Genomic DNA, 27,460 nt, shown 5'->3' on the forward strand with positions numbered 1-27,460 from the left:
AATACCCCGGCATGTAAGCAGCTATGGATGGTATCAGAAAGCTAAGTTGTTTTTTCTTACTTTTGGGGTGGGTCAAAAGCCTTACATTGTAAACTTTGAATTTCAGGTAGATCTGGGGCGAATTGTTCTGGCCCTGCTCCCGGAAGACGACCAACCTCAAACTCGTCCCAGGCGTAGGCATCGTAGGCATGCAAGGCCCCAGATATTTCGAACACGTGTCACCCTTTTTGGAATGCCCGATGATGAGGTTTTAAGACGCTACCGTCTACCTCCCAAAATCATCATAGACACTCTCTCAATAATAGAAAGTGATCTTGAGCGGCAAATTGACAGTCCAACAGCAATACCACCACTGACGCAATTTATGGCGGTGTTACATTTCTGTGCCTCAGGATCTTTTCAAACAACGGTTGGAATAGTGGCGGGCATCTCCCAATCCTCCTTTTCCCGGATCCTGAGGGCAGTGATGGAGGCACTTTTCAAGCACCTCCATCATTTTATTAAAATGCCTTTGGATATGGGTGCCCTTAGTGTGGCCAAGGCCAATTTTTACCAAATAGCTGGCTTCCCACACATCATAGGGGTTGTGGATGGTACTCACATACCACTTCAGCCTCCAGCACGGCTGGAGGCAATATTTAGAAACAGGAAACACTATCACTCCATGAATGTAATGGTGGTATGTGATGCCTCCCTCCAGATCCTGTCCCTGAATGCTAAATTACCCGGAAGTGCTCATGACTCCTTCGTCATCCGGCAATCAGGGATATGGCAGAAATTAACCAACCTACAAGCTGGTGATGCGTGGCTTCTGGGTAAGTGGAGACCTTTAGTACATAACAATGTTAAGCTTGATACACAGTGTTCCTGATGTGGTCTATTTTTGTTCACAGGAGACAGTGGATACCCTTGCATGTCCTGGCTGCTCACTCCTTATTTGGCTCCCACACCAGGGCCACAAAGTGCGTATAATTCCGCACTTACAGCCACCAGGCAAGTGGTGGAGCGCTGTATCGGCCTTTTAAAAGGCCGATTCAGATGCCTCCACCGCTCTGGTGGCGAGCTCATGTATGTGCCGGATATGGTGTCGAAAATTGTGGTCCTGTGTGGGATATTTCACAACATTGCCATAAGGAGTGGTGTCCCAATGCAGCCAGAGGATGCCTTACCTGAGGATGGCCCCCCCGAGGTTGGTCGAAGGTCAGTATGTGGGGGGGCCATACGCGATGATGTGGTGGCCAGATTTTTTAGGTAAGTTTGAACAAAACTCCAGTGTTTATACCTAATGTGTTTGTGTTTTTTGGCGAACATCTAATTTATTTTTAATTTTCTCACCATCTTCTGTTTGTTCACATAATCTTTGGCACTCCAACGCTCACTACTTCCTGCTACCCTTACCAAACCTGGATCTGGTCCTTTTGGGCATATATTCTTGAACCCATATCGCAACGCCATGTTTGTGGAATCATGTTGGCATGGTCCTTCGTCAACCAGTTCTTGATTTTGTGTTTTTATTTAATTATTTCTTGGTATGTGTTGTATTTGAATTTATCACTGTGTATTTTTTTTGGGAGTGACCACTTTGTTTTCTCTGTTATGTTGTCAATAAATGTTTGAAGAGTGAAATGGTCTTCCTTTTTTGGGACGTTAACAGCAAGTGTAACCAGGTTAACACAAGTTACATTTGACTAAGGGGTAAACCAGTACTGACGCCAGTTGAGCAAAACTGAAATATGTTTTCAGCTTCCCAATCCACACCAAAAGGAAGCCTGGCCCAACCTTGGGATTTGTAAGATTGGCCTAAGCAGCTTGCGCACCAAGTAGGAACCTGGAAAATGTAGAAATCTGAAATTGACACTACACCCAAAAAGGGAAATGACATTGTTACTGTTATGTGTTTCTGGTGTCTGTTTGACATACAAAGACAAAACACAATCTAACTTTTAAAAAAGGGAAATCCTTGCAGGAACTTATGTCAGGCTAAACTATCTTGGTTTTGGTTTTTAAAAATGAGCCACAACGTATATTTGTCTTAATAAATTTATTTGGAAAATAGAAAAAAAAAAAAAAACTAATGCCGAAGGAGGCCAGACAGCCGGTCGAGGGCCACCAGAAGGCCGATTACATGGTGGCGCATCTGCCCCACAACATCCGCCACCTCTTGCCGACGCCTCTGTTCCTCTGTGGGTGAGAAAAGTGTGTGGGTTAATACAACAATAGGGACTCCACAGAAAAACATTAAAAAAAAACCAAATCACTCCTAAACCCAAAAACAGAAATAAAAAGGGTGGGCTGGCAAAAATACAAGGCCTAGGTACAAATTCCCACAGGTATGATATGTGTATGCTTAAATCACCAGGAAGAGGTAAAGGCAAACCTTCACAATCAACAAAAGTCAAGCCACAAAAACACGAAGAAAGGCACGACACATGATTACATACAAACAGTTTGTGCTTTAAAAAAAAAAAAAAAAAAACATACCGGGAAACAAATCGGGAGCTCCGGCCAAACCTCCATGATCCTCCTCGGAGGATCCGTCATTCCCCAAAGAATGGGGCGGAGTTATGGTGGACTCCGGGGAGGGGGTAATTGGAAGAGGGGTGGGTGGAGGAGAGGGGGAAGTGGGACGGAGGGGAAGGAGGCCCGACATTTCCGGGAGAGGGTCTGGGAAGGATGGGGAGGAGTGGGGAATAGGGGAAAGATTTGGGGTGGAGTGTTGGCTGGGGGTTGGGGAGAGTGGGCGGGAACGCCGACGTTGACGGCGGAGTCTTGGCTGTCCCCCTAAAATATGTCAAATAAATTGCGTTTAGTTTATGGACAAATCCGGGCAAACAAAAAAAAAAAAAAAAAAAAAAAAACCCCAAAAAAAAGCAGTAGAATTAAAAAATCAGAAAAAGAGGGGAAACATGCAGACGCAGATATGAGTACAAATAATAAATAGAACAGACAGGAAAACATGCACACGCAGATATGAGTACAAATAATAAATAGAACAGACAGGAAAACATGCAGACGCAGATATGAGTACAAATAATAAATAGAACAGACAGGAAAACATGCAGACGCAGATATGAGTACAAATAATAAATAGAACAGACAGGAAAACATGCAGACGCAGATATGAGTACAAATAATAAATAGAACAGACAGGAAAACATGCAGACGCAGATATGAGTACAAATAATAAATAGAACAGACAGGAAAACATGCAGACGCAGATATGAGTACAAATAATAAATAGAACAGACAGGAAAACATGCAGACGCAGATATGAGTACAAATAATAAATAGAACAGACAGGAAAACATGCACACGCAGATATGAGTACAAATAATAAATAGAACAGACAGGAAAACATGCACACGCAGTTTGCCCCACAAACACAAACATGAAAACCACAATACATAACACTTACTTGCCAGGATCTGCATGCGAAAGCATGCCAGCAAGCGGGGCGTTCGCCGTTGCAGGTCGGACCACCTGCGCTCCAGCTGCCCGATGTTTCGGCGTGAGCCGAAGGACCGCAGGCGGGACCGTACCTCCGCATATGCGGAGCGCTTCTGCCGGTTGGTCATGGGTTGAGGCTGGCTGGTGATCCGGCGATCCATGACCTCCGTAAGCACCAGCAGCTCACGCCTGGTGAATGCGGAGGCTCTCATGATGGCAATGGTGTTTTTCTTAAAAATCATTTTTGATAAAGTGTGTAAAAATTTTCTGATTGGCTAATGTATTTTGGAAATTAACAGGAGCAATTTTATTGGTTAGTGTATGAGTCATGTGTTCGACAGGGCCAGAAATCTCTGGAGAGTTAGGATAGGCTTGATGCAGTGACATGCGTAAGCAAATTTAAATAAAGAAATGAACCCAGGGAAATATGCGGGGATCCACAGCAATAGTACAATTGTTTAATTGTGGTTCACATGTTTTTTGAACAATAAAAGCGAATGTTTCATCCGTACGTATTCTGCGGGTAAACACAAACACGGACAAGAGTAAAGTTTCTTGCATTGTGTTGAAAAAAAACAAACAATTAAGCTAATTGATACATTGATTGCCATGATACGATTGATGGAGGTAGGCAGAATAAAGGAGCAGGTAATCGACATCTGACAAGGCCACTTCCTGTTTATACGTGTGCGTTCCTTTCAAGCCATTTCGGGGATGTACGCTCGCTATTTCGTACGCTCGTTAGTTAGAGGAGGGGTCGTCAGAGTTTAGGGAGGAATTTTAGATGCGAACGAAAATACGAGCGAGCCATTGAATTTAAATATTTTTGTACGTACGCCTAACGTACGTGCGCCCGCTTGCGAGTGGGTCTGAATGAGGGCCTATGAGGCTAAATATATCATCAATGACAATCCCTCCTTCCCCGTCTTTTACATATTGCCAAAAATTCATAAAAGTTTAATTTACCCTCCAGGGAGACCAATCGTGGCCGGTACGAAATCTGTGGCCTCCAATCTGTCACACTACACTTACAACCTGAAGTAATAAAATTAAAATCTTACATTAGAGACACTACTGATATCCTTACTAAAATTAAAGATCTGGAGTGACAAGAAGACTATATTCTAGTAACAGCGGATGTCAGCAGTCTCTATACGGTGATTGTGCATAAAAAGGGTATAGAAGCCACAAAATTCTTTTTAACCCAGAGCATTATGGGTGAAAATAAAATTGATTTTATCCTAGAGAGTATTAACTTTATTTTAAATAACAACTTCTTCTGGCACGGTGGCACTTTTTATGAACAGAAGAGGGGGACCGCCATGGGAACACGTTTTGCCCCTTCATATGCTAACCTCTTCATGGGTTTGTGGGAAGAGGAGAATATATGGACCAATAACATACATATAGACAATTTAAAAATATGGTACAGATTCACAGATGACATCATATTCATCTGGAAAGGTAATGAAGAAGAATTAACAACCTTTTGTAATAAATTAAATCAAAATGATTTCAATATCCATCTTTTATTTAATCGCAGTAAGACAGAAAACATATTCCTAGATTTAAATATCTACATCAAGGAGAACTGTATACACACTAGAAATCATATAAAACCAACAGACAGCAATTCGTACATAAGCATGAGGAGTAACCACCATCCAGTTTGGCTCAAAATTATACCCAATGGCCAAATCAAGCGAATAAGAAGAAATTGTACGGAAAAAGAGGTATTTTTGGAACAAGCAGGTATCATGCAAAAGAAATTTTTGGCTAAAGGTTTTTCTAATAGTGAGTTAGAAATCCCCATAAAAGAAATGGAACAAATTGAGAGAAATTCCTTGTTGGTACCAAAAATTAAAAACACAAATCAAGAGAGACTGAAAGTACCTTTCATCACTACTTTCAATGGACAATATAAAACTATTGAAAAACTGATAAAAAAATATTGGTACCTGTTACAAAAAGACCCGGTCTTAAAACCATTAATTCTGAACAAAGCCTCCTTTATATACAGAAAGGCTGGGAGTCTAAAAAACAAACTGGTGAAAAGTGCGATCCCACTTAAAAGACCGAACAGGATCAAATCAAAAGGCTACTACCGTTGTGGGATGTGCCAAATGTGTAGGAACCATCTGACACAGCCTAACAAATTAGAACAGTATTGCTCAAACAATTCTGGAATGGTGTATGACATTTCGCAATTTATCACATGCAACAGCACGAATTGCGTATACCTAATTGAGTGTAAATGCGGCCTTCAATACATAGGCCGCACCACTCGTTCCTTGAAAGAAAGATGGGCCGAGCATGTTAGGAATATTAAAAAAGGCACTGACAAACACTCAGTCTCCAACCACTTTAGGGAACATCATGGTAGTTCTATTCAAGGAATTAATAAAGTAATGGGTATCAAAATAGTAGAAAAGCATTGGAGAAAAAACAAAATAGATAACAATCTAGCTAAAACAGAAATGAAAATGGTGTACGAGATGGGAACGCTCCACCCAAAAGGAATGAATATGGACTTTGAGCTTAAGTGGTTTTTATAAAAGATTTTTATAAAAGGTTTTATATGATATTTATACATAAGCAATTTTATTGAAGTTTTTATACCTATTTATATTTTTATGAAAGCCACCATATAATCTGTTCGCCTTGCTGCTTAGCCGACACACCATCCTGTTTTAATCTGTAGGCTTTTAGGTTTCTTATGCACTGTTTTCATTTTTAAAATATTTTTAATATATTTATACATAGCCATGCACTTTATAATTGTAATTGTATGTCCCCAATTACTTGGCTAAATATCAGCCCAATTTTTACCATGAAATGAGGCTGAGGAGAGAGGCTGAAATATCACTCACTTTCTGATTTATACATATTGCCTGTGGCGATCGCGTCACCATGACAACGCAATAATGCCCAGACACATAACTAAAAATCTAAGCACTCCACTCGGTGGAGGGGTGGAACGCAGTAGACATGCAGCGTCTTCAGAAGGCTAGTATTAGAGATACACATTCAGCGGAAACCGGAAGTGTATGCGTTCCACCTGGGAACCATCGGTGAAACGTATTACAGAAAGCAGGAACTGACTTCCGGATGTAAGGACCGGAAGTATGTACGTTCCACGCGGAAACAGTGGTGGAACGCACGCGAATTAAAAGCCTTTTTTCCAACGATACGGTGGCCAACCGTTTTGTCCAATTAGTATTCGTGGGACATACAACCTATATGCAGTATTGTGTAAGAAGCGATTAGCGCTGAATGTATTTAGAATTAAGAAATATCCACATTAAGTATGGAGAAACTATAGTAACCAATCAAATAATTTGGGAGGGAATATAAAGAGAATCTATGGTCTAGCCCAAACACACCTTGACAAAGACTCTTTGTTAGCTGAAATGCGTTGGTGATCATTTAAAGGAGTAGCTGTTCCAGACCAAGGCTGAAAAGGGGTGGATTCTTGAGCCCAGGAGGTACCCTGTTGTTACAATTCAATGTGCTTGATGGTGTTATTATACACCTTGGAGTCTGGTACGCAGCCTCATTATTTTTTAACACTTTGTCAGTAAATAAAACTGTATCACACTATTGCGGCCTTCCTTTGTCTCCCTTTATATCTTTGAGGAACAAAGAGGCACTACAGTGTGTGTGAAGAGTTCTACAAGTGACGTTTTGGACGTTTTGGGTAGACTGGTTTAATTTTAAGAAGAGGATTCGGAAGCATGAACCTATTTTATTTAGACAATTGCATATAGCAATATTTTTTTTTGGACTCTACTGTTTGACTTGAATAGTGGTTAGTAATATATCACCACTTTAAAGGTTATTGCCTCCATTGAAGGTTTTGGCAGGGTTCACCTGTGTATCATTTGGTGTAAAGTAGCGTGAGCCATGGTGCAGGACAGTCATATTGGAACTCCCATCTTTTGCCTTTTTACCCAGGTTAGCAACTAAGTCGCACACAGAAGCTACATGAAATGCCATTGCCAGTATACAGGGCAACCTTGCATTTTGTTGCATAGATAAAAATAACAATAATCCAGTAATAATTATTGTGGTCTGTGCCTCAGAAATGTATCGTTATGCCTACATATATCTATAATATATAGTGAATGTACTCGTGCGGGCAGTGTATCCTGATGATGGGAAATGAATGGTTTAGGGACCATCTTGCATTTTGTTGCATTAGTGATGCAAATAAGAAACATACTTTGTCAAAAAGTATTTTGCTGGAAACTTGGCACAGCTAAGTAGCAAAGTCTGCGTCACTCCAAACTGTACTATTTGGTGTAATTTGGGGAAAGGTGTATGTGGACACACACACCACACCTCCTTTTACAGTTTTTATTGCAGTTTAAACAATTCCAGTGCAGTGAATAACCTGAAATGGTACAAAGGTAAAGGCTAAACTCCTAGGGATAATAATAAATAAGCAGTGAATTTAGAATGGAGGATTGCACCCTAAAGTCAGCACACACAGCCCTCAAGTACATTTCTTCATTATAACCATGGGCTGCAGTGCTGAAACATTATTTTGGTCCTTGAAAAAATGGTGAATAGCATCTATTGTAATACAGTATATCTCCAATAGTGTCAGAATGGTGTTTGCAATTCCCACCACTAAAGGGTGGAGCGATATGCACCTTGTGATGCGACGGCCAACATATCGGGTGGCCCCACCCACGGAGCGATCTGGTGGCTGACCACCTGATATGCCGGCACCCCCCCTCCCCCACCCGCATAGCGCTGCATGGGATCGTTCGTCGATTGAACATGCAGAAAGATCTGGAGGAGCAACGGACGACCCCACAATTTATCCAATAGGTTAAATATTCTGTGAAATAAGAGAACTGTAACATCACCTTCCCCCCTGCCAACTTCCTGGACAACCAAGCCTGCTCACTTAATTATAAACACAATGGCAAAAAAAGGGAATATAGGAGCGCTTGTTTCTGAAGGTGGACAATAAAAGATGTAATAAAAGTTCAGACCGTCCTTAACTAGATGCTTTAAGGACAAAAATGGATGTGAATGTCCATTTCATATGGAAACAATGGACCTCATTCAGAGGCGGTCGCTCGGGAGCGATCGGTCGCACCCAAAGTAACCGAGAATATGCAAAACGAGCGCTCAGTCGCAAAGCACATCGTAAGCGCGGAAACACCCACAACAATGAAAGCACACCTCCTATCTCTACGGCCTAATTCAGAGTCGGTCGCAGGCGGCAACCTACGTCAGCACGATTAACACCTGTTACATTGTTAATTGCCTAGAAACATCGGTTGAGGCAGTAACCATCGCCAGCACTCGCAATGCTTAAGGTAGACCCTGGGCTACCCTTAGCTCTGCGAGCAGTAGCGTCGTTATTGCAACGAGATGACGTGTGTGATGACTCGCTCAGTAATATATGCACGCCATTAAAACGCCCTTTTTAAGGTCAACTACGCCTGCGTGCGCACCACCACACCCCCGCTCACAAGCACCTTCCCCTGTAAGCACCCACAAACGGCATGAAATGTCAATCACAGCTACGACCTCGTACTGACTAGCGAGCAAGAGGATTGCAGTCGGGAAGACAGGCTTGCGCACGCGCTCTGCCAGGTACACGCATGCGCATTTGAAGAAAACATCACTCGCTACGTTCAATCGCTCCATGCGACCGCCTCTGAATGAGGTCCAATGTTCCAAAAGAATAAATGAAATCCTGATACTGACAAGAATAACTAACAATGTATCTTCTTAACGTGGAGATGATTCTCAAAATGTAACAGCACCAGTACTGATGGAGTGACTACCGCAGGGAGCCGCTGGCCAAACAGAAACAAATGAACTGTCCCGCAAATATACAATCCAATAGTTATAGAGGAGTGAAAACTCTTCCGCTTGTTAGCGGGAGTATAACTTGCATATGTGTGATGATAATTACCGTCTCCCTCTCCTATGTCCGTAGCCCACTTGTGATTCAGGCCCATTGCCTTTATTTTTTGTTTAGTAACTTCACATTGTTTACCTGGCTATTTTACCTAATCATTTTTTTTTTATCTTCCAGCTGGTGCTCTTTGCCGGAAAACTAAACACCATTGCAGCAATTGTGACAATTTTCTTCCTTCTGGTGTATGCTGCTATAGGTCTTGCCTGTCTGGCACTGGAATGGGCGTCTGCACCAAACTTCAGGTATTATACCTTTTATAGTTTTCTTCAATCTTTTTTTACTGTCTCTGTGCACCTGTGTAATAACCCCTGTATTTTAGGTAGATGTCCACTATTTCGGAAAGCTAACTTATCTCTGAAAAGTAACATTCCTCTCAGCAAATTTCAAAATAACTTTCAGAGCACGTTAACAATGCTGACATGCCATGCGATCACTTTCCTCCTGAGATCTGACCTGATTCAGCTACAGCGCATGTGCCGACGTCCATCAGTGAACGTGAGAGCAGTAATTAAAAATTCAGCACAAAACAGGCTATAATGAGCTAACACCATCTAACGATAGCGCTAGCTTACAGGGCCAAGCTCCAGAAAGCTAATCTTTTCAGAGCTTGGTAAATAGGGATTTTTCGCAGTCCCCATAGATAGCTATGGGGACTACTTTTATAATCATAAAGAGAGGGACCTTAGCTCTGCAGTACACCTAATTAAACAGTTATTATACTAAAGCATTTTTTAGTTTGATAAATCGATTCTGAAATGTCTTTTATTCAGTTTGTTGTAATGCAGTAGGCTGCTGCTTAACCTCACCATTTGTGGATCTATCCCAAAGATCCAGAATAGCGTCTCCCAGTAAGTTTTCTGTTAGACCCAGAAGAACTTCTCTCCCATTTAAAAGGAAAAATAGGAGTCAACCCAATCTCTGCTTAGTGAGTTCGGGTGCGCTCCATACACTTTTAATTTATGATATAATTTTAACTCTTTTGAGACTGGTCTACACATTGTGGCATATTTAATTTTTATTTTTCATGTTGTAGTGCAGTATCTGTGCAGATGGGCAGGAGAATGTAACTAGCAGCTCTGTGTGAGTGAACATGTGCAACTGATCGTATTGGTAGTGGCTTCAGTCCAGTCTTCAACCACATTCAGTGCACACCTCCATCCTAGCGACTGTTTAATCAGTCCTGACCAAGCTTTCCTATACATGCAGTGTCATACACATGGGAACTGGGAGCCAAATGCTGGTTAAAATGGCCGGTAACAAAGCACTACATACTGTATTACTGGCGGAGAACTGTGGTTGTTCATGTTATGTTTGACCCTTTATTTTAGTAACTGAGCCAGACAATGACATATTTCTTCAACTCTTTAGTACAAAACAGAGCAATGGACAAAATGGACGTCACATGATGTAACTGATAGTCACCTGACATCAGTAACTAATATCACAAACATCACACTCCTCCCAAATAAGCTAGACACTAACAGGTATCTGAAAATTATAAGTTTATTCTCCACTATTTTAGAAGTCTAGTCTAGCTCTATGAATTCGGACTGGGTTGTGTTGTTGAATTCCATGAAGTATGGTCTAGGGTTCCAACACTTTCTCTTTCGAGACCGGGTCTAGTTCAACTTCCAAATTCTCTTCTGATTTAGAGGGAACATTACCAGACTCTAAAACAGGTTCTGGAGCTATGGGTTTTTACATCTCCTCCACTGCCAATTCTTCGTTTGGTGTTGTGGCTGGTAAGGTTGGTTCTTCCACCCACTGAGTTTCACAGGCTACATTGCCCTTGGTCTTTTTTAATGGACTCTGCCTCAACCATCCACATCAAAGGTCCTGTTTTTGAGACTACCATGTCTGCTTTCCATTTATCTCCCTTGCAATTATGAACAAGCACTTCTTGACCCACATTCAAATCTCAAATGGATCTATTATAGCTTTGTTGAAGCTGTTTGTCAAGTATGTGTCTTCTCACAACAGGCTTCAATAAGTCCCATTGAGACCTCAAACATCGATATAAAAATTGCATGGCCAGTGATTGACAAGTGAAGGAATGCTCAGTGTTGCTGTATATAAACAAAAAGTTATTAAATTTTATGTTGTAATGACACCCTTTATCCAGACACTGCTTTAAAAGCTCTTTTATTAAATGTTAGTGTAAATCTTTTGACCAAGCCATTAGTGGCTGGATGGTGTGGATCCGACGTGAAATGTTTCATACCGTTCTCTGTCATAAATCATTGAAATTCATCTGACTTGAATGTAGGTCCATTGTCACTGCAAGTTTGTTCTTGTAATCTGTTTCTAGCAGAAATAGATCTCAAAACAGATATAGGGGGAATGCCATCAATTTTGAAAAACTAGTTATTTTTCGGCAACTTTGTACATATTGCTGCCTAATTAATTTTCTCTCCTCTTACAAACACACATGAGCTTTTAAATTATCTATACACATTGACTATAACATCCACAACCTCTCACCATAAAAAACATTCAGACAAATCCCACAAATATATTTATATCTCTCTCCTGTTGCTTCTATTAGCTGGTGACATATCACCAAATCCAGGCCCAACCCACATGCCACACCCACAGCGAACTATATATCCAGCTAACCTCATAAACATTGCGTGCCTCCCTTCACCCTCCAAGTCACTAAAATGTGCCTTATGGAATGCATGCTCTGTCTGCAACAAACTAACATCCATCCATGACCTCTTTTATTTCAACTAACCTCAACCTTCTGGCAATAACAGAAACATGGCTTACACAATTATTATTATTACCAGTTATTTATTTAGCACACACATATTCCTCCGCAGCGCTTTACAGAATCAGACACTGTCTCCCCTGCTGCACTTTCACATGGTAACCTACACTTCTCACACACCTCCAGGCCTGGTAATAGTGAAGGAGGTGGGGTAGGAATCTTAGTCTCCCAATCTTTCACATTCACAGTTCTCCCACATGTACCTTCACTTACATTTACATAATTTGAAGTACATTCTATCAGGACTTTCACCCCTTTCTCTCTGCGAGTTGCTGCTATCTGTCGCCCACCTGGGCCACCTCAACAATTTCTGGAACATTTTTCTGCCTGGCTCCCTCACTTCCTATCCTCAGACATCTCCACCATCATTATGGGTGATTTCAATATCCCCATTGATAGTCCACAATCTCCTTATGCCTCCAAACTACTCTCTCTAACCTCCTCTCTTTGCCTCTCCCAATGGACTGACTACTCTACTCATCAGGAGGGCCACTGCCTTGATCGTGTATTTACCAGACTATGCTCGGTTTCTGATTTCACTAATGCTACTTTCCCTCTCTCAGATCACAACCTTATCAACTGCACACTCCTCCATTACATCAACCTCAATGTCAGTGAAATCAACCAAACCTCCTAAAACCCGCAGAAATATTAATGCTATTAACTTTCAACAACTATCTACCTCTCTACAACAACGACTCTCACCAATTTCTACACTCACTTCTCCTGAGACTGCTGCATCACACCTAAACCAGATTCTAGTAAAAGCCCTCGATGAAGTAGCTCCAGCTACCCATCACACACTACGTAGACTTAGACGTCAACCGTGGCATTCTAACTTAACAAGGCATCTACAAAATCTCACGTAAAGTAGAATGTCAGTGGCGAAATTCTCGTACTCCATGTGACTTCCTCACATATAAGACTATCTACAACTCTTATCGTACTGCTCTGGACGCTGCCAAACAAACATATTTCCAATCTCTTATCTCTGCTCAAGCCTCTAACCCCAAGCGACTTTTTAATACATTTAAACTGCTTCTTACCCCTCCCTCACCCAAGTCACCTGCTACTATCTGTGCACATGATCTTGCTTCCTATTTTAAGGACAAGATTGATAATATCCGAAATGAAGGAGGTCTTCCTCAATTAGTGACCTGCTCAATTCCCTACCTGAACCCTCTGGCACATTCTCTTCATTTGACCTCACAAACGAAGTATCTACACTCTTCTCATCCTCCTACTCTATTACCTCTCCTCTAGATCCTATATCTCACACAAGACACTGCAAAAACTCTAATCCATGCACTCATTATTTCCCGCATTGACTATTTACAAATCAGTAAAGCTCTGTCTCCTGTGCTCATTCCAACCCTAACTAAAATCTGTAATCTCTCCCTCTACTGGCATCTTTCCATCACTGTTCAAGCATGCAGTGATTACTCCCATTCTGAAAAAACAAAATTCTGACCCTAACACGCTCTCAAATTACCGTCCTATCTCCCAGCTCCAAAGCCCCTCCAAGCTACTGGAGAGACTTGTCTACACTCACCTCACACACTTTCTTAACACCCACAACTTATTGGACCCACTTCAGTCTGGCTTTCGTTCCCAGCACTCCACAGAGACAGCACTGACTAAGGTAGTAAATGATCTGGTCACTGCCAAGGCTAAAGGCCATTACTCCTAATTCTTCTAGATCTCCCTGCTGCTTTTGACACTGTTGAACACTATCTTCTCATACAAACATTACTATCCCTAGGTCTTAAAGACACAGCTCTTTCTTGGTTCTCTTCCTACCTATCTGATCGCTCTTTTTCTGTTCGTTTTTCTGATTCTGCCTCCTCTTCGCTACCTTTATCAGTTGTAGTACCACAAGGCTCTGTCTTAGGTCCTTTGCTATTCTCAATCTATACCATCTCTCTTGGCAAACTAATCCGCTCTTTTGGATTTCAGTACCATCTGTATGCGGATGATACTCAAATCTACCTATCCTCTCCAGATTTATCACCATCTGTATTGTTCCGTGTCACTGAATGTATTTCTGCCATTTCATCTTGGATGTCATCTCGCCACCTGAAACTTAATATTTCTAAAACAGAATTAATTATATTTCCACTGGCCAACAGTTACCAACCTGATCTCTTTATCACTGTTGATAACTCAACAATCCACCCCGCCCCACAAGCTCGCTGCCTTGGTGTCATCCTTGATTCTGAATTGTCCTTTGTTCCCCACATTCAATCTGTCTCAAAATCATGTTATATACATCTAAAAAACATATACAAAATTTGACCATATCTCACACAAGACACTGCAAAAACTCTAATCCATGCACTCATTATTTCCCGCATTGACTATTGCAATAGTCTCCTTACTGGTCTTCCCAAAAACAGGCTATCGCCATTACAATCCATTATGAATGCAGCTGCGAGGCTTATCTTCCTTGCCAAACGGTCATCGTCTGCTGCACCGCTCTGTCAGTCCCTCTATTGGTTGCCGGTTTTCTACCGTATTCAATACAAAATACTGTTACTTACTCATAAGGTCATTAACCAAATTACACCAACATACATCTCTTCACTCATTTCAAAATATCTCCCAACCCAACCTCTCCGCTCAGCACAAGATCTGCGTCTCTCATCCCCACACATTACTGGCTCCCATTCACGGTTACAGGACTTTCTTCGGGCTGCACCCACTCTATGGAATGCCTTACCATGCACAATAAGACTTACCTCTAGTCTTTAATCCTTCAAGCGTTCTCTGAAAACTCACCTCTTCAGACAAGCTTATCAGATTCCAGAACCGACCACATAACCTTCATAGCTTCCATATCTTATTACATCCCCTCTCACAGTCCACACATAACCTCACACATTGTATTTCTTTCACATACTCCTGACATTTGACCGACATTCCTGTGTGACTGGATCAAGCAGCCCACCAAGAAACTCTGCGTTCTGGCTGGACCAGATTGCAATATATAGCACCTACCCTTGTGTATCAATGCCTATTTCCGTATAGAAGTAAGCTTGCAAGCAGGGCCCTCTTACTTCTATGTCTGTCTGTTATTACCCTGTTTTGTTCTATAAATATTTCCAATTGTAAAGCGCAACGGAATATGCTGCGCTATATAAGAAACTGTTAATAAATAAATAAAATAAAAAACTTTCCGGTGAGTTTCAAGTCAGGGACACTTGCGGGACACTTGCAGGCGTGCCTCAGGTTGGTGGTCCAGCACCAAATCAAATTCTTTAAGGTCAATGTAATGTAAATATGTTCACAAACAGAAGCACAAACCTGTCCACCACTATATAACCAAACCTAAGGATGACAGGTAAGCACAATTTACTTTACTGTACTACATTTTTTTCTGAATTTCTCAATAACAAACTTTTGGCTTAGGGGTGCCGTGAAAACAATGCTGATGCACTAGGGTGCCATGATTCAAAAAAGTTTGGGAACCACTGGACTAGAGACAAACTCTGAAGAAGTCAGCCAGGATCACTCTCCACTGTGTACAAGTCTCTGGGCAGAAAATAACAAAGAGCCACATTAAACATACATGTATGTATTACTTTAAGTGGCCCCAAAAAATAATAAATATCTTGATGGGCCATACTGTAGTTAACTAATTATTTTATTATTAGGGAACTAGTGTTAAAAAAATAATATTTTAAATTATGAAGATAATGATATTTTTATGTTAATAGAGGGCATCTTAATTAATGATATAACTACATCCATCTTTGTACTTGTAGTGCTACAAGGTTGTAATCTAATTGGCGCTTCTAACATTATTTATTTAATTAATTTTCCAAATTAACAGAAAAAAAATTTGTACCATAATTTTAAATGTTATTATTTCTAAACATTATTTCACCCAATAATAAAATCTTATTAAGTATGGCTCATTAATATTTTTTTATTATTTTTAATAATTTCTTTAATTTAGTATTAATTAATGACAAAGTAATACATATGTTTAATGTGGCTCATTATTATGTTCTGTCTGGATAGATAGCTCCAAAATGCATGTAGAAAACAAATTACACGCTGCGCTGTGCCAACTTGAAAATATAAAATTATAACAATACTTTAAAAGTGCATCCTTTAGTCACTCAAGTCAATCCTCCTTAGCCATAGTACCTGGCAGATGGCAATGTGAAGTAAAAATGAGAGGTATGTTACGCACAGCTACAGATGTGTCAACATACATCTTCAAGTCGCGTTAAACATAGTGTGAGCGCCATGTCACTCGGTAGCACTAAGCATCTTGTTGTGTGAATTTTTACCGTCAAATGCAGCGAATAAGCAAAGCGATGCAAATAGGACGCACAAGCAGCTTCTGCCTATACTCTGTGTGTGACTACGGGTATTTCTGCATGCGAAATGCTACGTTACGGTGACACCGTAAAGTAGCATTTCGCATGCAGAGACACCAGCAGTTGCTTTGTGAATAAGATGAATTTGACAGTTAAAAGTTCAAGCATGGCGTGACTAGAAGGGCTGTTTAATGCACAGGGAAGTAATGTGTATATGGACACATCTGTAAGTAGATTTACCAATCCGCGAATTATATATTATTGCATCCTTTTAACGAAGAAGGACAATGCCCATTGAAGTTTGTTCCCCTTTGTTGCGCTGTCCAGTTGTTGGAACATACCTCATTTTACTTCACATTGCCATCTGCCAGGTACTTTGGCTAAGGAGAATTGACTTGAGGACTGAATTTACTGTATAATTTCCAATTTGAACTGGATATAAAACTTCTATGTTAATAGATGCTAGGTTGTGCACCAAAACTGTCATTAATATAAATGCATTTTTTTGCACTAATATTGTGTGTTGTTCTTAAATTGTTATTATGTTTTTAGCTTAACTTCTATTAAATGAATGATTTTGTACTTTACATTCCATCCAATATATTAGTTTATTATACACTGTAATTGGGATCAATATCATCTGAATGCAGAGATTATTAAGTTTAGTGTGAGCGCTGTATCCATCCCTCCTTTTTGCCAATTGGCAACTGTGGATCAAAATGGGTCAATACCATATCCAAAGTAATCAACTTCTTGGTTTCTAACAATGCCTGCTCACAGTCTTTTGACCAACACCAACATACAATTTTCTATAGTAGTGCATTCAACAGATGTAGTACTGTAAAAATTGGCAAAAACTTGCAGTAGTTAACTAGACCCAAGTATTATCTTAGTTGAGTCACAGTCTGTGGTCAGGTGCCTGAAGTACAGCCCCAAGTTTATAACTTGAATTATGTAGACCAGAGGTTCCCAAATGCGGTCCTCAAAGCTCCTCGACAGTTCAGATTTTAGAGATATCCATGGTTGAGCACAGGTGACTTAATTTAGTACCTCAGTCAGTTTGATTTAACCACCTGTGCTCAACCATGGATATCTCTAAAACATGAACTGTTGGGGAGCCCTGAGGACTGTGTTTGAGAACCTCTGATGTAGACCGTTTCTATTGATTACTTGCCCACAGTAGGATATTTGTTCTTTGAAGACCTTGCACTTGTTCTTATTTACTTTCAGGCCTTATTTAGCAATCTGTCAAATACTTTAGATTGATTGTTAAGATGTTCTTCTAAATTTTTACCAGTAACTATGATATCATCAAAATAGCATTGTGTGCCTGGTATTCCTTGTAATACTTGTTCATGGCATTTTGCCAAAAAGCCAGAGCCTGCCGTAGTGCAACAGGCCTTTATGTGTGTTAATGGTTAAATACTTTTTAGAGGCCTTGTCAACTTCTATTTTGAAATATGCCTGTGTCATGTCGATTTTTGAAAAATGGCCATAAAGATATCTTATATTTTGGGCAATGGGTTGTGCACCATATGTATGACAGAATCACTGGTTGTTTTTATATTTCCACAAATTATGATACTACCACTTATATGTTTCGTCACCATAGGGACTATTGGGGTAGCCCATTCACTACATTCTACAGGAGAGAGTAGGCCATATTCTATCAATTCTCTAGCACCTCCTCCAACCCTGGGTGAATTGCGCAAGGGGCTGGTCAAGATTTAAGGAATTTAGCAGATGCATCTGCTTCCAATTCTGTACGTGCCTTGATCTCTTTTAGTGAACCTATGAATATTTCGAATATAGACTGCACCTTTTTCAGCAGTGATGCCAAACCATTTTCAGCAAGGTCAGTCCATCAAACAGCAGGCTTTAAACTGCGGATGGATCGCCAATCAAAGTTGATTTTATGTAACCATTCATGCCCAAGCTAGGCATGTGATAGGATGTCCATATGTAATTTTGTATCCTGTCTTTGTATTTGACATTAACTTTTATTTTCCCCACTGGAAGAACAACAGCACTGGTGTACACTTGTAGTTCAACAGGAGTAATCTGTGATGGAATGTGAAAAAATAGGCATTTGTAATCTGTAAAGTTAATGACCGTTAAAGCAGCCACACTGTCCAATTCCATTTTCAAATTGAATTCCACCACATCCAGCAAAACACAGTTCGCTTAGCAGTTTGTTGTCTCGGTTATGCAGATGTACTGTAGGCGTGTTAGGTCACTTTTAATACCAGCATTTTTATCAGCATCAGCCTAAAATTAAACTTTTTGAAAGACCCTAGCTGTTTTGAATCTGTTAGTTTTGGATTTTCATCTTTGGTCAGGCACTTTTACTGAACGGCATAGACATTCTATGTGGCCACATTTGTACCGATTGTAATGCTTGAACCAGCAGTTATACGCATCATGAGAGTTTTTTCACAGCAGGAACATGGTGGACCTTGTTCTAATTACAGTTTATGCATTAGGCATTCTGGACCCTTTTGTTGCAATTATGCAGAGTCTTTTGCTGCAGCTTCTATAGATCTGGCAATGGAAAGTCAGAGGGAGCGGCTCTGCCTGGGCAGCATTGCTGGAGCAGCCACCAATTTGCTATTGTCAGTAGGTTCTTTCCCCCCGCCCCACCTCATCCTTCTCCTTTGCTCCATCTGGCCTGTCCTCTTCCCTTGAAGTCAGTGTGTGAGGTCCCCTCTCTCCGCTCCTTTCCCAAGTCCCCACTACTCCCTTTCCCTTCTCTGTCCCGCCATATCCTCCACTGCAGCTGGAGTGTGAGGTCCTTGCCCCCTTTCTGAGCCTCCACCCCCTTCCTTTCCCTTGCTCTACCTGGTCTGTCCTCTCCTGCAGAGTGTGAGGTCCACTCTAGCCACCCCTTCCTGGGTCCCCACACCGCTGGTGTGTGAGGAAGGACCAAGCCTTCTGCAAGTCTGCTAGCAGAGGTAAGTACTTGAGAAAGATTGTGTTTTATTTATGTAATCTAGGCGGGTGATGTTAGGTGGTGTAGTAATATTTCTGGTGGGGGTATATATTAATATTATCTGATGGGCATGGTGGGTTGGCAGGTGTAGAAATGTATCTGGGCGGGTTGTATGCTTATATTATCTGGGAGCTGATGTGGGTTGGGAGTGTAGTAATGTATCTGGGGGTGTATGCTTATATTATCTGGGAGACAAGGTGGGTTGGTGGGGAGTAGTTTTAAATCTGGGGATTTATAGTAATATATTTGGGGTGGGAGTTTGTGGGGTGTTTTAATGTATATGGGGGCTATACTAATATTATCTGGGAGGGTGAGGTGGTTTGGGGGGATGTAGTAATTGTATGGGAGAAGTATACTTGATTATCATCTTGAATTCACCATACTATAATATATCAGTCTGAAAGAGCCTAGCAATATATCAAACATAAAAATATAGTGTTCATTAGCTTATATATAAATTAAATATCCTTATACGACTGTAGTGACCAATTTCTGCTGCTTGATCTGGTAATTTTTACTCCCCAATGACTGTTCAAAATGAAACCGAAAAATGCTCCTTTTTATCTAATAGCCTCAGGCAGGGGTGTAGCCAGAACTTTGTGGATGCCGTAGCAATATTTTGAAGAGGCCCCCGCCCTTATGGTTCTAGGAGACACCTCTTTTCATAGCGTTTGTTCATTTCATGCCCGATAGAAGTGCCCTGGTTAAGTTTTCCTTTAATTTGTCACTTTATCTGCAGACGGTGATGCTTCAAGTGCTCCATCCTTATTGGCAGCTATTGAATCTTACATTACAGCCCCAGTTCTGCAGGGCCTTCAGAGCTACAGTAAGAAGATAGCAGTTTTCAGTGAGTGCCAATACAGGGGAGGAGGGATCGGGGACCAACTAGAATTTCCTTCTGTGTGGTCTGAGTATGTCTCTGATGGTTACTGATCTGTGCATGCGCAGGATCTGTACTGTGAGATTGGAGCCGGTGGTGATGGTGTATGCCTTACAAGGAGAAAACTCCTCTATCCGGGCCCCATGTGACATGTTGTCATCATTGCTTAAAAGACGGGAGTCCCCATAGAAGCTATTGTCTGGTGATCACTGCCGACACTGCAGAAAACTATCTCCCTCATCCTGACCTCTGACAACTCAGGGGCATCAACATTATCTATAGGGGAGTTCACCCTTTCAAATGATGTAAATTAGTGGTTATTGTGATCACCAGACAATAACACCCTGTACTGTGGAAAATATAACTTTTCCAGAAATGGGTGGAAGGCACTTCAGTGCCGCATCCCCCTCATGATGGCAAATACTCATTCAGGGATACCCTCTTTCAAACAATATTATTATTATAAATTATTGTCTACTGATCAGATGTACCACCCAACACTATAGAAAACATTTAAGTTTTCCTGACATGCAAGGGTTTTAATATCCCTTAGATCAATGGTGAGGGAATAAACACTGTTTTAGGAGCATGTATCTGATGCACTGCAAAAAACGAATTAAGTGAATGTGATACTGACTGCACTGTGGACTTATATGAGATGTTCTATTGAATGCATCTTGGACTTTTACCTGAGAAGTGATAAAGTGTGTATCTTGGACTTTATAGGTTTGGATGACAACCTTGCTCAATTTTGTGATCTTTTTTTAATCTCCTGCCAGGGTTTTGTTTGCTGTGTATACTCTCTATTCCTAAGTGAATACATCTATTATGAATGAATGCAGTCGCTAAACTAGCTTTTCTCATTAGGTTGCTCTTAGATTGCGTCCGTACAGTGGTTGCCAGTGCGTTCCAGAATCCAATCAGTTAAAGAAACGTATCTAGTAAAATTAATTCAGCATGGGATAAGTCTGATTAATGGGGCATGCACATACACACAATATATGCATCTCTCTACAGCACATACACTTTTCTCAGTTATTACTTATTCACCATAAATATATCAATACCAACACCCACATCTTAAGATGGATCATCTAAGCATACACTATACCATTCACGCTCACAGGAAACCCAACCACCCAATAGGAATACAAGGGGAAGGATAAAACATGGACAACCACCGCAGCTCAGTAATTCTTTGAAAAAGGCATGTGTTCGAAGAGCTACCTACAGACCCCACTCTAAGCATTTGAACTTGCACTAAGACTCACATATAACTGCTGGCACAGGCGCAATTACTTCCATACATTCGCAGAGCGGCCACTTCCACCAGCGGCTCGTAACAGCTGAAAATGCCGGCAGTTGACAGTGACAAACAGCACTCACTGCCATGCAAGCTGCACCACAGGAGGGAAGAAAGGAGCCAGGGCGCTGTGAAAGCACACTACCCACCACTGTTCGGATAAACTGAGGACGCTCATAGCCAGTGTCCTCAGTCACAGTAACTACTGCAACATAGGCAGGGGCCAGAGAGCTGACTATCAAGTCACTCCCTCTACCTTCACCTTCTCCGGTACCATCTGGACACTACACCCAATTGGTGTTAGTGATTCATACTGCGGTACGCCACACAGCCAGCACACCAAAGTATCCCACTCAAAGATGTTCATCTCAAAGCTGCATAATAGCTACCCCTAGGGACATACATCAAGGCTGGCTGGACCAGGAGGTGCTCCATGCATGATTCAACTATACCCTAACTCCTTCAACCCCAAGCAATCGAATCTCAACGTATCTATTTATTATCTAGAGCATTGTGTTTCGCATATAGATTAAATAATTTCAAACATAATTGGGACTCTGTCATATTTCATATTTTACATTTCAGATAGACAACTACACAGACTTGATAATACATCAACACACATTGTTTGCAGCTCTCTAACCAACCCCCCATCTACCACAATCTGTACCAGGAGGATGAACACCTCTGTTTAGAGCAGCTCCCCATCCCACTGGAAGACACCTCTGAGCACAGGAACAACATTTCCTTCCCGAATCCAATATAAAATGCTTCTACTGACATTAAAAAGCTGACAACAAAACTGCACGAACATACAGTACATGTTTGCACTTGACTCAAACTTATTTCCCAGCTTTCCCCCTCCCTATGCTAAAGATTTCATGCAATTTGAATGAGCATATATACGGGACTTTACCCTGTGTACAGAAATTCAATTTTTCCATAGATTGTAGGGAGGCGAGCAGGTCCCTCTTGCCTCTTTGTTAACAGTCTTGCTTTCTTACTGTTTTTGTTCCCATTTGTAAAATGCTGTGGGATGTGGTGGCGCTATATTAGGAAATAAACATAAGGTAGTGTTGTAACACTTACATTCCTCCTCACAATAAAGTATAAATGTCAGCGACAGTATCCTGTACTGCATGTGTGTAACATGGGGACGGGGCTTGTATAAATATTACAAAACCAATGAGCTAGTGTCTGCCTTTTGTTAAGTTTTCTTCTTTGTACCATAAGTACCACCTAGGTCATTGGTTCCCAAACTTTTTTCAATCCCTAGTATACCAGCATTGTTTCCATGGCACCCCTAAGCCAAAAGTTTGTTATTGAGAAATTCAGAAAAAAAATTATTAAGTAAATTGTGCTCACCTGTCATCCTTAGGTTCAGTTATGAGGTGGTGGACAGGTTTGCGCTTCTGTTTGTCCACATATTTACTCTACATTGCCTTTAAATAATTTGATTTGGTGCTAGCCCACCAACCTGAGGCACCCCTGCAAGTGTCCCGAGGCACCCCAGGGTGCCATGGCATACAGTTTGAGAACCACTGACCTAGGTTATTAATACTGTATCTAATTTTGTGTCTTCCTTGTTGAATACAATATTACTAACCCAGGTTAAACTTTTGTGGTATGTGAAATTTATGCTTTACAGATATATATTCATCAACAGTGGTGTCCCTCCCCATGATGACAGCCGTTGCGGATAAGATTGTAGTGCGCTGGCAAAAGGGGCGTGGCCTTTCGGGGAAAGGGCATTTTAGTAACTCCATAGGTCCCGGAGATATGCACTGCCTCCAGGGACCAGCCGGTATGCAGTGCCGGCTCCCTCACTGTGTCAGGATCAGAGTGCTGCATGTAATGCTACAGTGCAGCACCCACCTCCTGTCACTGAGGAGGAGTTGGCACTTTGGTGTTACCCCTTCGGCGGATGACACCCGGATGGGACCCGCACCCCCCTTGTGACGCCACTGATTAATAATTGTGAGTTTATATTGTTTGACTGACCGTATGGAACATTTTATGGTTAACATATCAAATATGTATTTTGTTTTATATATTTATAGTGAGTAACATTTCAAGCAACATCAGAACCATCTAAGCATTTTCTTATTGTGTAGTTTTATGCCCTGTTGAGCTACCATATTATTCCTTTACATGTTGGCCCTGATTTAGAGTTTGTAGCAATTCTGTCTGCATACAGATCTTGTGATTTCCTACAAACTGCACATGCAGAGTTGTTACGGATCTCTGTCACATCTCCACTTGCGGCTAAATGGATGTAACTGGGTCGCAACCAAGCGTTCGCAAGTAGGATAAGTCTGTCATGGCTATGTAGACGGATTTGCAGGCTATTCAGAGGTGAGTGTATGCAGAGATCCATGTATATCCAGGATAGGGCTGATAATGATGATGACAGCTGCTTTCATCAATGAATGGATGGGGGTGGAAGAGTTGTAACTAGGTAGGTTAGCTTATGGAGGTTATGTGGGTGGCTCTGGAAGATGATCAGCTTGCCTGATCAACATACAGCAATATCGCCATATACAGTAGTAACAAATAGTAATGACAATTAACAGAAAATGTCATATAAGCGAACCGGAAGAGCAGACATGGAGGTAATTTGGCTGCTTTTCAGTACAACAGAATCTTGTGATATTTTGATGTTGGATCCACATAAAAAGTGCCAAAATAGGCTTGGCAGAAAAGGGTTTAAACACATACCACATCTTAATGACTGTAGTCCAGATGTCCCCAGAAAATCAGAATTATTTTAAGACATATTTTAAAGGGTAGAATTTATTTTTAGTAAAAAAAATCAAGTTTAAGTTACTTCACTGTTTATAAAGAATATTAGCTTTTATTAAATGTCCCTCTTTTTTAAAAGTGTACCAAATTAATAACCATTTACTGATCAGAGGTCCAGCATCTATCAGAGCCAAAATCACTCCCACTGACATCATTACTGATGTCAGTGGGGCCGGACTCAGACGGTAGGCGTTCCCATGGGAACGCCTCCGTCTGGCAGTCACGCCCCCGGCACGCCCACCAAAGGGGGCGTGCTGTCAATCAACATCGACAGCACGCCCCCTTTGGTGCGAGACCCGGAGCGACGGAGAGCCCGTCGCTATCCGGGTCTCGCGCATGCGCACGACGGAGCTCCCTCCGTCGTGCGCATGCGCAGTGGGGCAACATCGACCCGTTTGCGAGCGTCCTTTGCTCGCGAACGGGTCTGAATGACCCCCTAAGACAGTTCTTAAGGGAGCATGTATGTGTTCATGCCCCCAATACACTTCTCCAGGTGCAAGAGGCTGAAAGAGCACTGATGTATAGAAGTCCTGATTTCAATTCCATTTGGAACCTTACATATACAGTAGTAGACACTGCAGCTGTAATCAGTTTTCTCTTGGGGATAGATTTCTGTGTTATCACATTATCACTCTCACCTTGGAGGAAACATTACAGTATTTTTGTTGTTTTCTTGATAGATTGTTGATGTTTTAATGGTAATTTTGGAACATGCACTTACAATTACGTGTTTTGGTTTTGGATCTGTATCTCCTTGTGTTATGGATCTGGATTTGGTTTTGCCAAAACCACCCCTTGCGTGTTTTGGTCTTGGATCTGTATTTTTTTTCAAAAATTTATAATCACATAATTAGTTTTTTTTGTTCTTATAGTATTATTAACCTCAATAACATTAATTTCCACTCGTTTCCAGTCAATTTTGACCACCTCACAGGTCACAATATTGTTGGTTTGGGCCCAAAATTTGCACCAAGCTAGCTGGTTGACTAAGCTAAGCGGCAGCAGTGGGCGGCACACGTGGCAGTTCACCTTCCAACATGGCACGTATGTTTTCATTAATCAAGAGGCCTGAGGGAGTTGGATTATGTATGTAGTTGAAGGCAGGGACAGGAAGGGTTGATTGGTATTAAATTTAATTTCATTTTTTGATTCCAAAGCAAATTTACGAGGGAGGAGGGGAGAGCATAGGTGAACAATATGTCCCATGTTTTGTCCACAAAATCAACTTGGTGGTTCAGAATATTTTTTTTTAAATAAAGGGCCATGCAGATGCTGTCTGTTGCCATAAACATTTCTGGACATTTTTGGCATTCAGCAACCGCATGTCAAAGATTGCAGCAGCAGTGGCAATTCAACTTCCAACATGACACATCAGGAAACAAATGTTTTTATTATTCAAGAGGCCTGAAGGAGTTGGATTATGTATGTAGTTGAAGGCAGGGAAAGGAAGATTTGATTAGTAGTAAACTTAATTAAAAAATTTTTATTCCGAAGCAAATTTATGAGGGAGTAGAGGAGGGGAGGTATTTACACAAAATATTTGACTCATTCACATCAGTCCTTGCCCCAGAAGAATCCTTGAGCACTATGCCTGCTGCTGGTAGTGGATTTTCATCCCAGAAGGGGACCAGTAAGACTACTAGTAGGACTTTAAAAAGCAATTGACTGTTAAACAATCCTTTGCATGGGGGAGCAAGTATGACAGCAGTCACCCAGTTGCATAGCGGATCACTGACGCCATAACATCTATGCTGGTATTAGATGTGCGTCCAATATCTGCCAATAATTCAGTGGGTCTTAGACAGCTAATTGAGGTCCTGTGTGCCCGCTACCAAATTCCATCAAGATTGCACTCCACTAGAAAAGCAATTCCCAACCTCTACAGGGACATAAAAAAATACTTAATTAGTGGCCTCCAAAATGCCATTATACCCACTGTCCACTTAACCACAGATATGTGGACAAGCTGAACAGAGCAAACGCAAAATTTAAGATATAAGGTTTAAGTCATATGTTGTGTTCTTCTTCCCAGCGGACACAGATCTGAAAAGATGCAAAGAGCTGTTGGTAAGTAATTGTCAGCTTAAGTGGCACGTGATGCAGCGGTGGCTTCTCCTTCAGTTTCTCCAGCAAGTGCATCTGCCGAGAAAACACTAAACTTTCCCAAAAGACCCACTGGTGATGCAGATGAGTCAGTACAAAACACAAAAACTTTTTGGATGGATGCGCTGCAGATGACGTAACAGGGAGCAGATTCCTAGATGTTTAAGGTTCCTACCTCTACTTACTCTGGCTTTACAAAGGGTACAGATGACTTGACAATTGATGTCCGGATTTGAGTAGAAATAATTCCACACATAAGATCTGGATTTTTTTGTCTTGTGCCCTGGCATGACAATGGGCTTTTCTTTATCATGGGCAATAACTGTTTCTTCCACTGGTGTCTGATTTACACAAACAACATCCTCATCAACAACATCCTTATTAGCATCAGCTACACAAATATCCTCATCCTGGTGCACTTCCACAGAAGCATCCTCGATTTCTATGTCAGCATGTTCACTTGTGCTTACATCATCATAAAAGGCAGAACGACCAGTCATAAATAAAGGCCAAGGCCTTAGCCTTTCCTTGCCACTTCATGTGGTGAAAGGCATATTGACAATTTTATGTCTTTCTGCAGCAAACTTTCCCTTTTGATGTTTTTTTCTTTACCACTGTAAAAGATTGGTTCTTTGAGTTTAGATGCCCTGACTTAAGCCCTGTATGCCCTTGGCCATCGGCTTTAGTAGATGTAGATGAATTAGTATTGTCATGACTGGCACTGGCAGCAGTTCCAGCACTAGACTGTGGTTCCTGCTCTCCTCTCAACTGATTGTTCTCCATATCAACAAACACGAATGAAGTGGGGTACAGAACACATGTCAATTTGTACCAATTTTAATATTACACTGCGGTATCAAGGACCTACAGTGTCACAATATTTTTTTATGAATA

The 27,460-nt window shown here is 41.2% G+C and overlaps 1 protein-coding gene across 1 annotated transcript in view; it reads left to right on the forward strand.

The window, feature by feature from the left end:
• LOC148542678 (solute carrier family 12 member 9-like) overlaps positions 1-27,460 on the forward strand; it is a 302,682-nt gene that overhangs the window by 179,746 nt on the left and 95,476 nt on the right. The window contains exon 9 of the mRNA XM_088467466.1: positions 9,509-9,633. Within this exon, the coding sequence (XP_088323592.1) occupies positions 9,509-9,633 (125 nt within the window). The remainder of the gene's footprint in view (positions 1-9,508; positions 9,634-27,460) is intronic.

The sequence above is a fragment of the Taudactylus pleione genome, unplaced genomic scaffold (assembly GCF_031769625.1).
Source record: "Taudactylus pleione unplaced genomic scaffold, aTauple2 ptg000010l, whole genome shotgun sequence".
Taxonomy (NCBI): domain Eukaryota; kingdom Metazoa; phylum Chordata; class Amphibia; order Anura; family Myobatrachidae; genus Taudactylus; species Taudactylus pleione.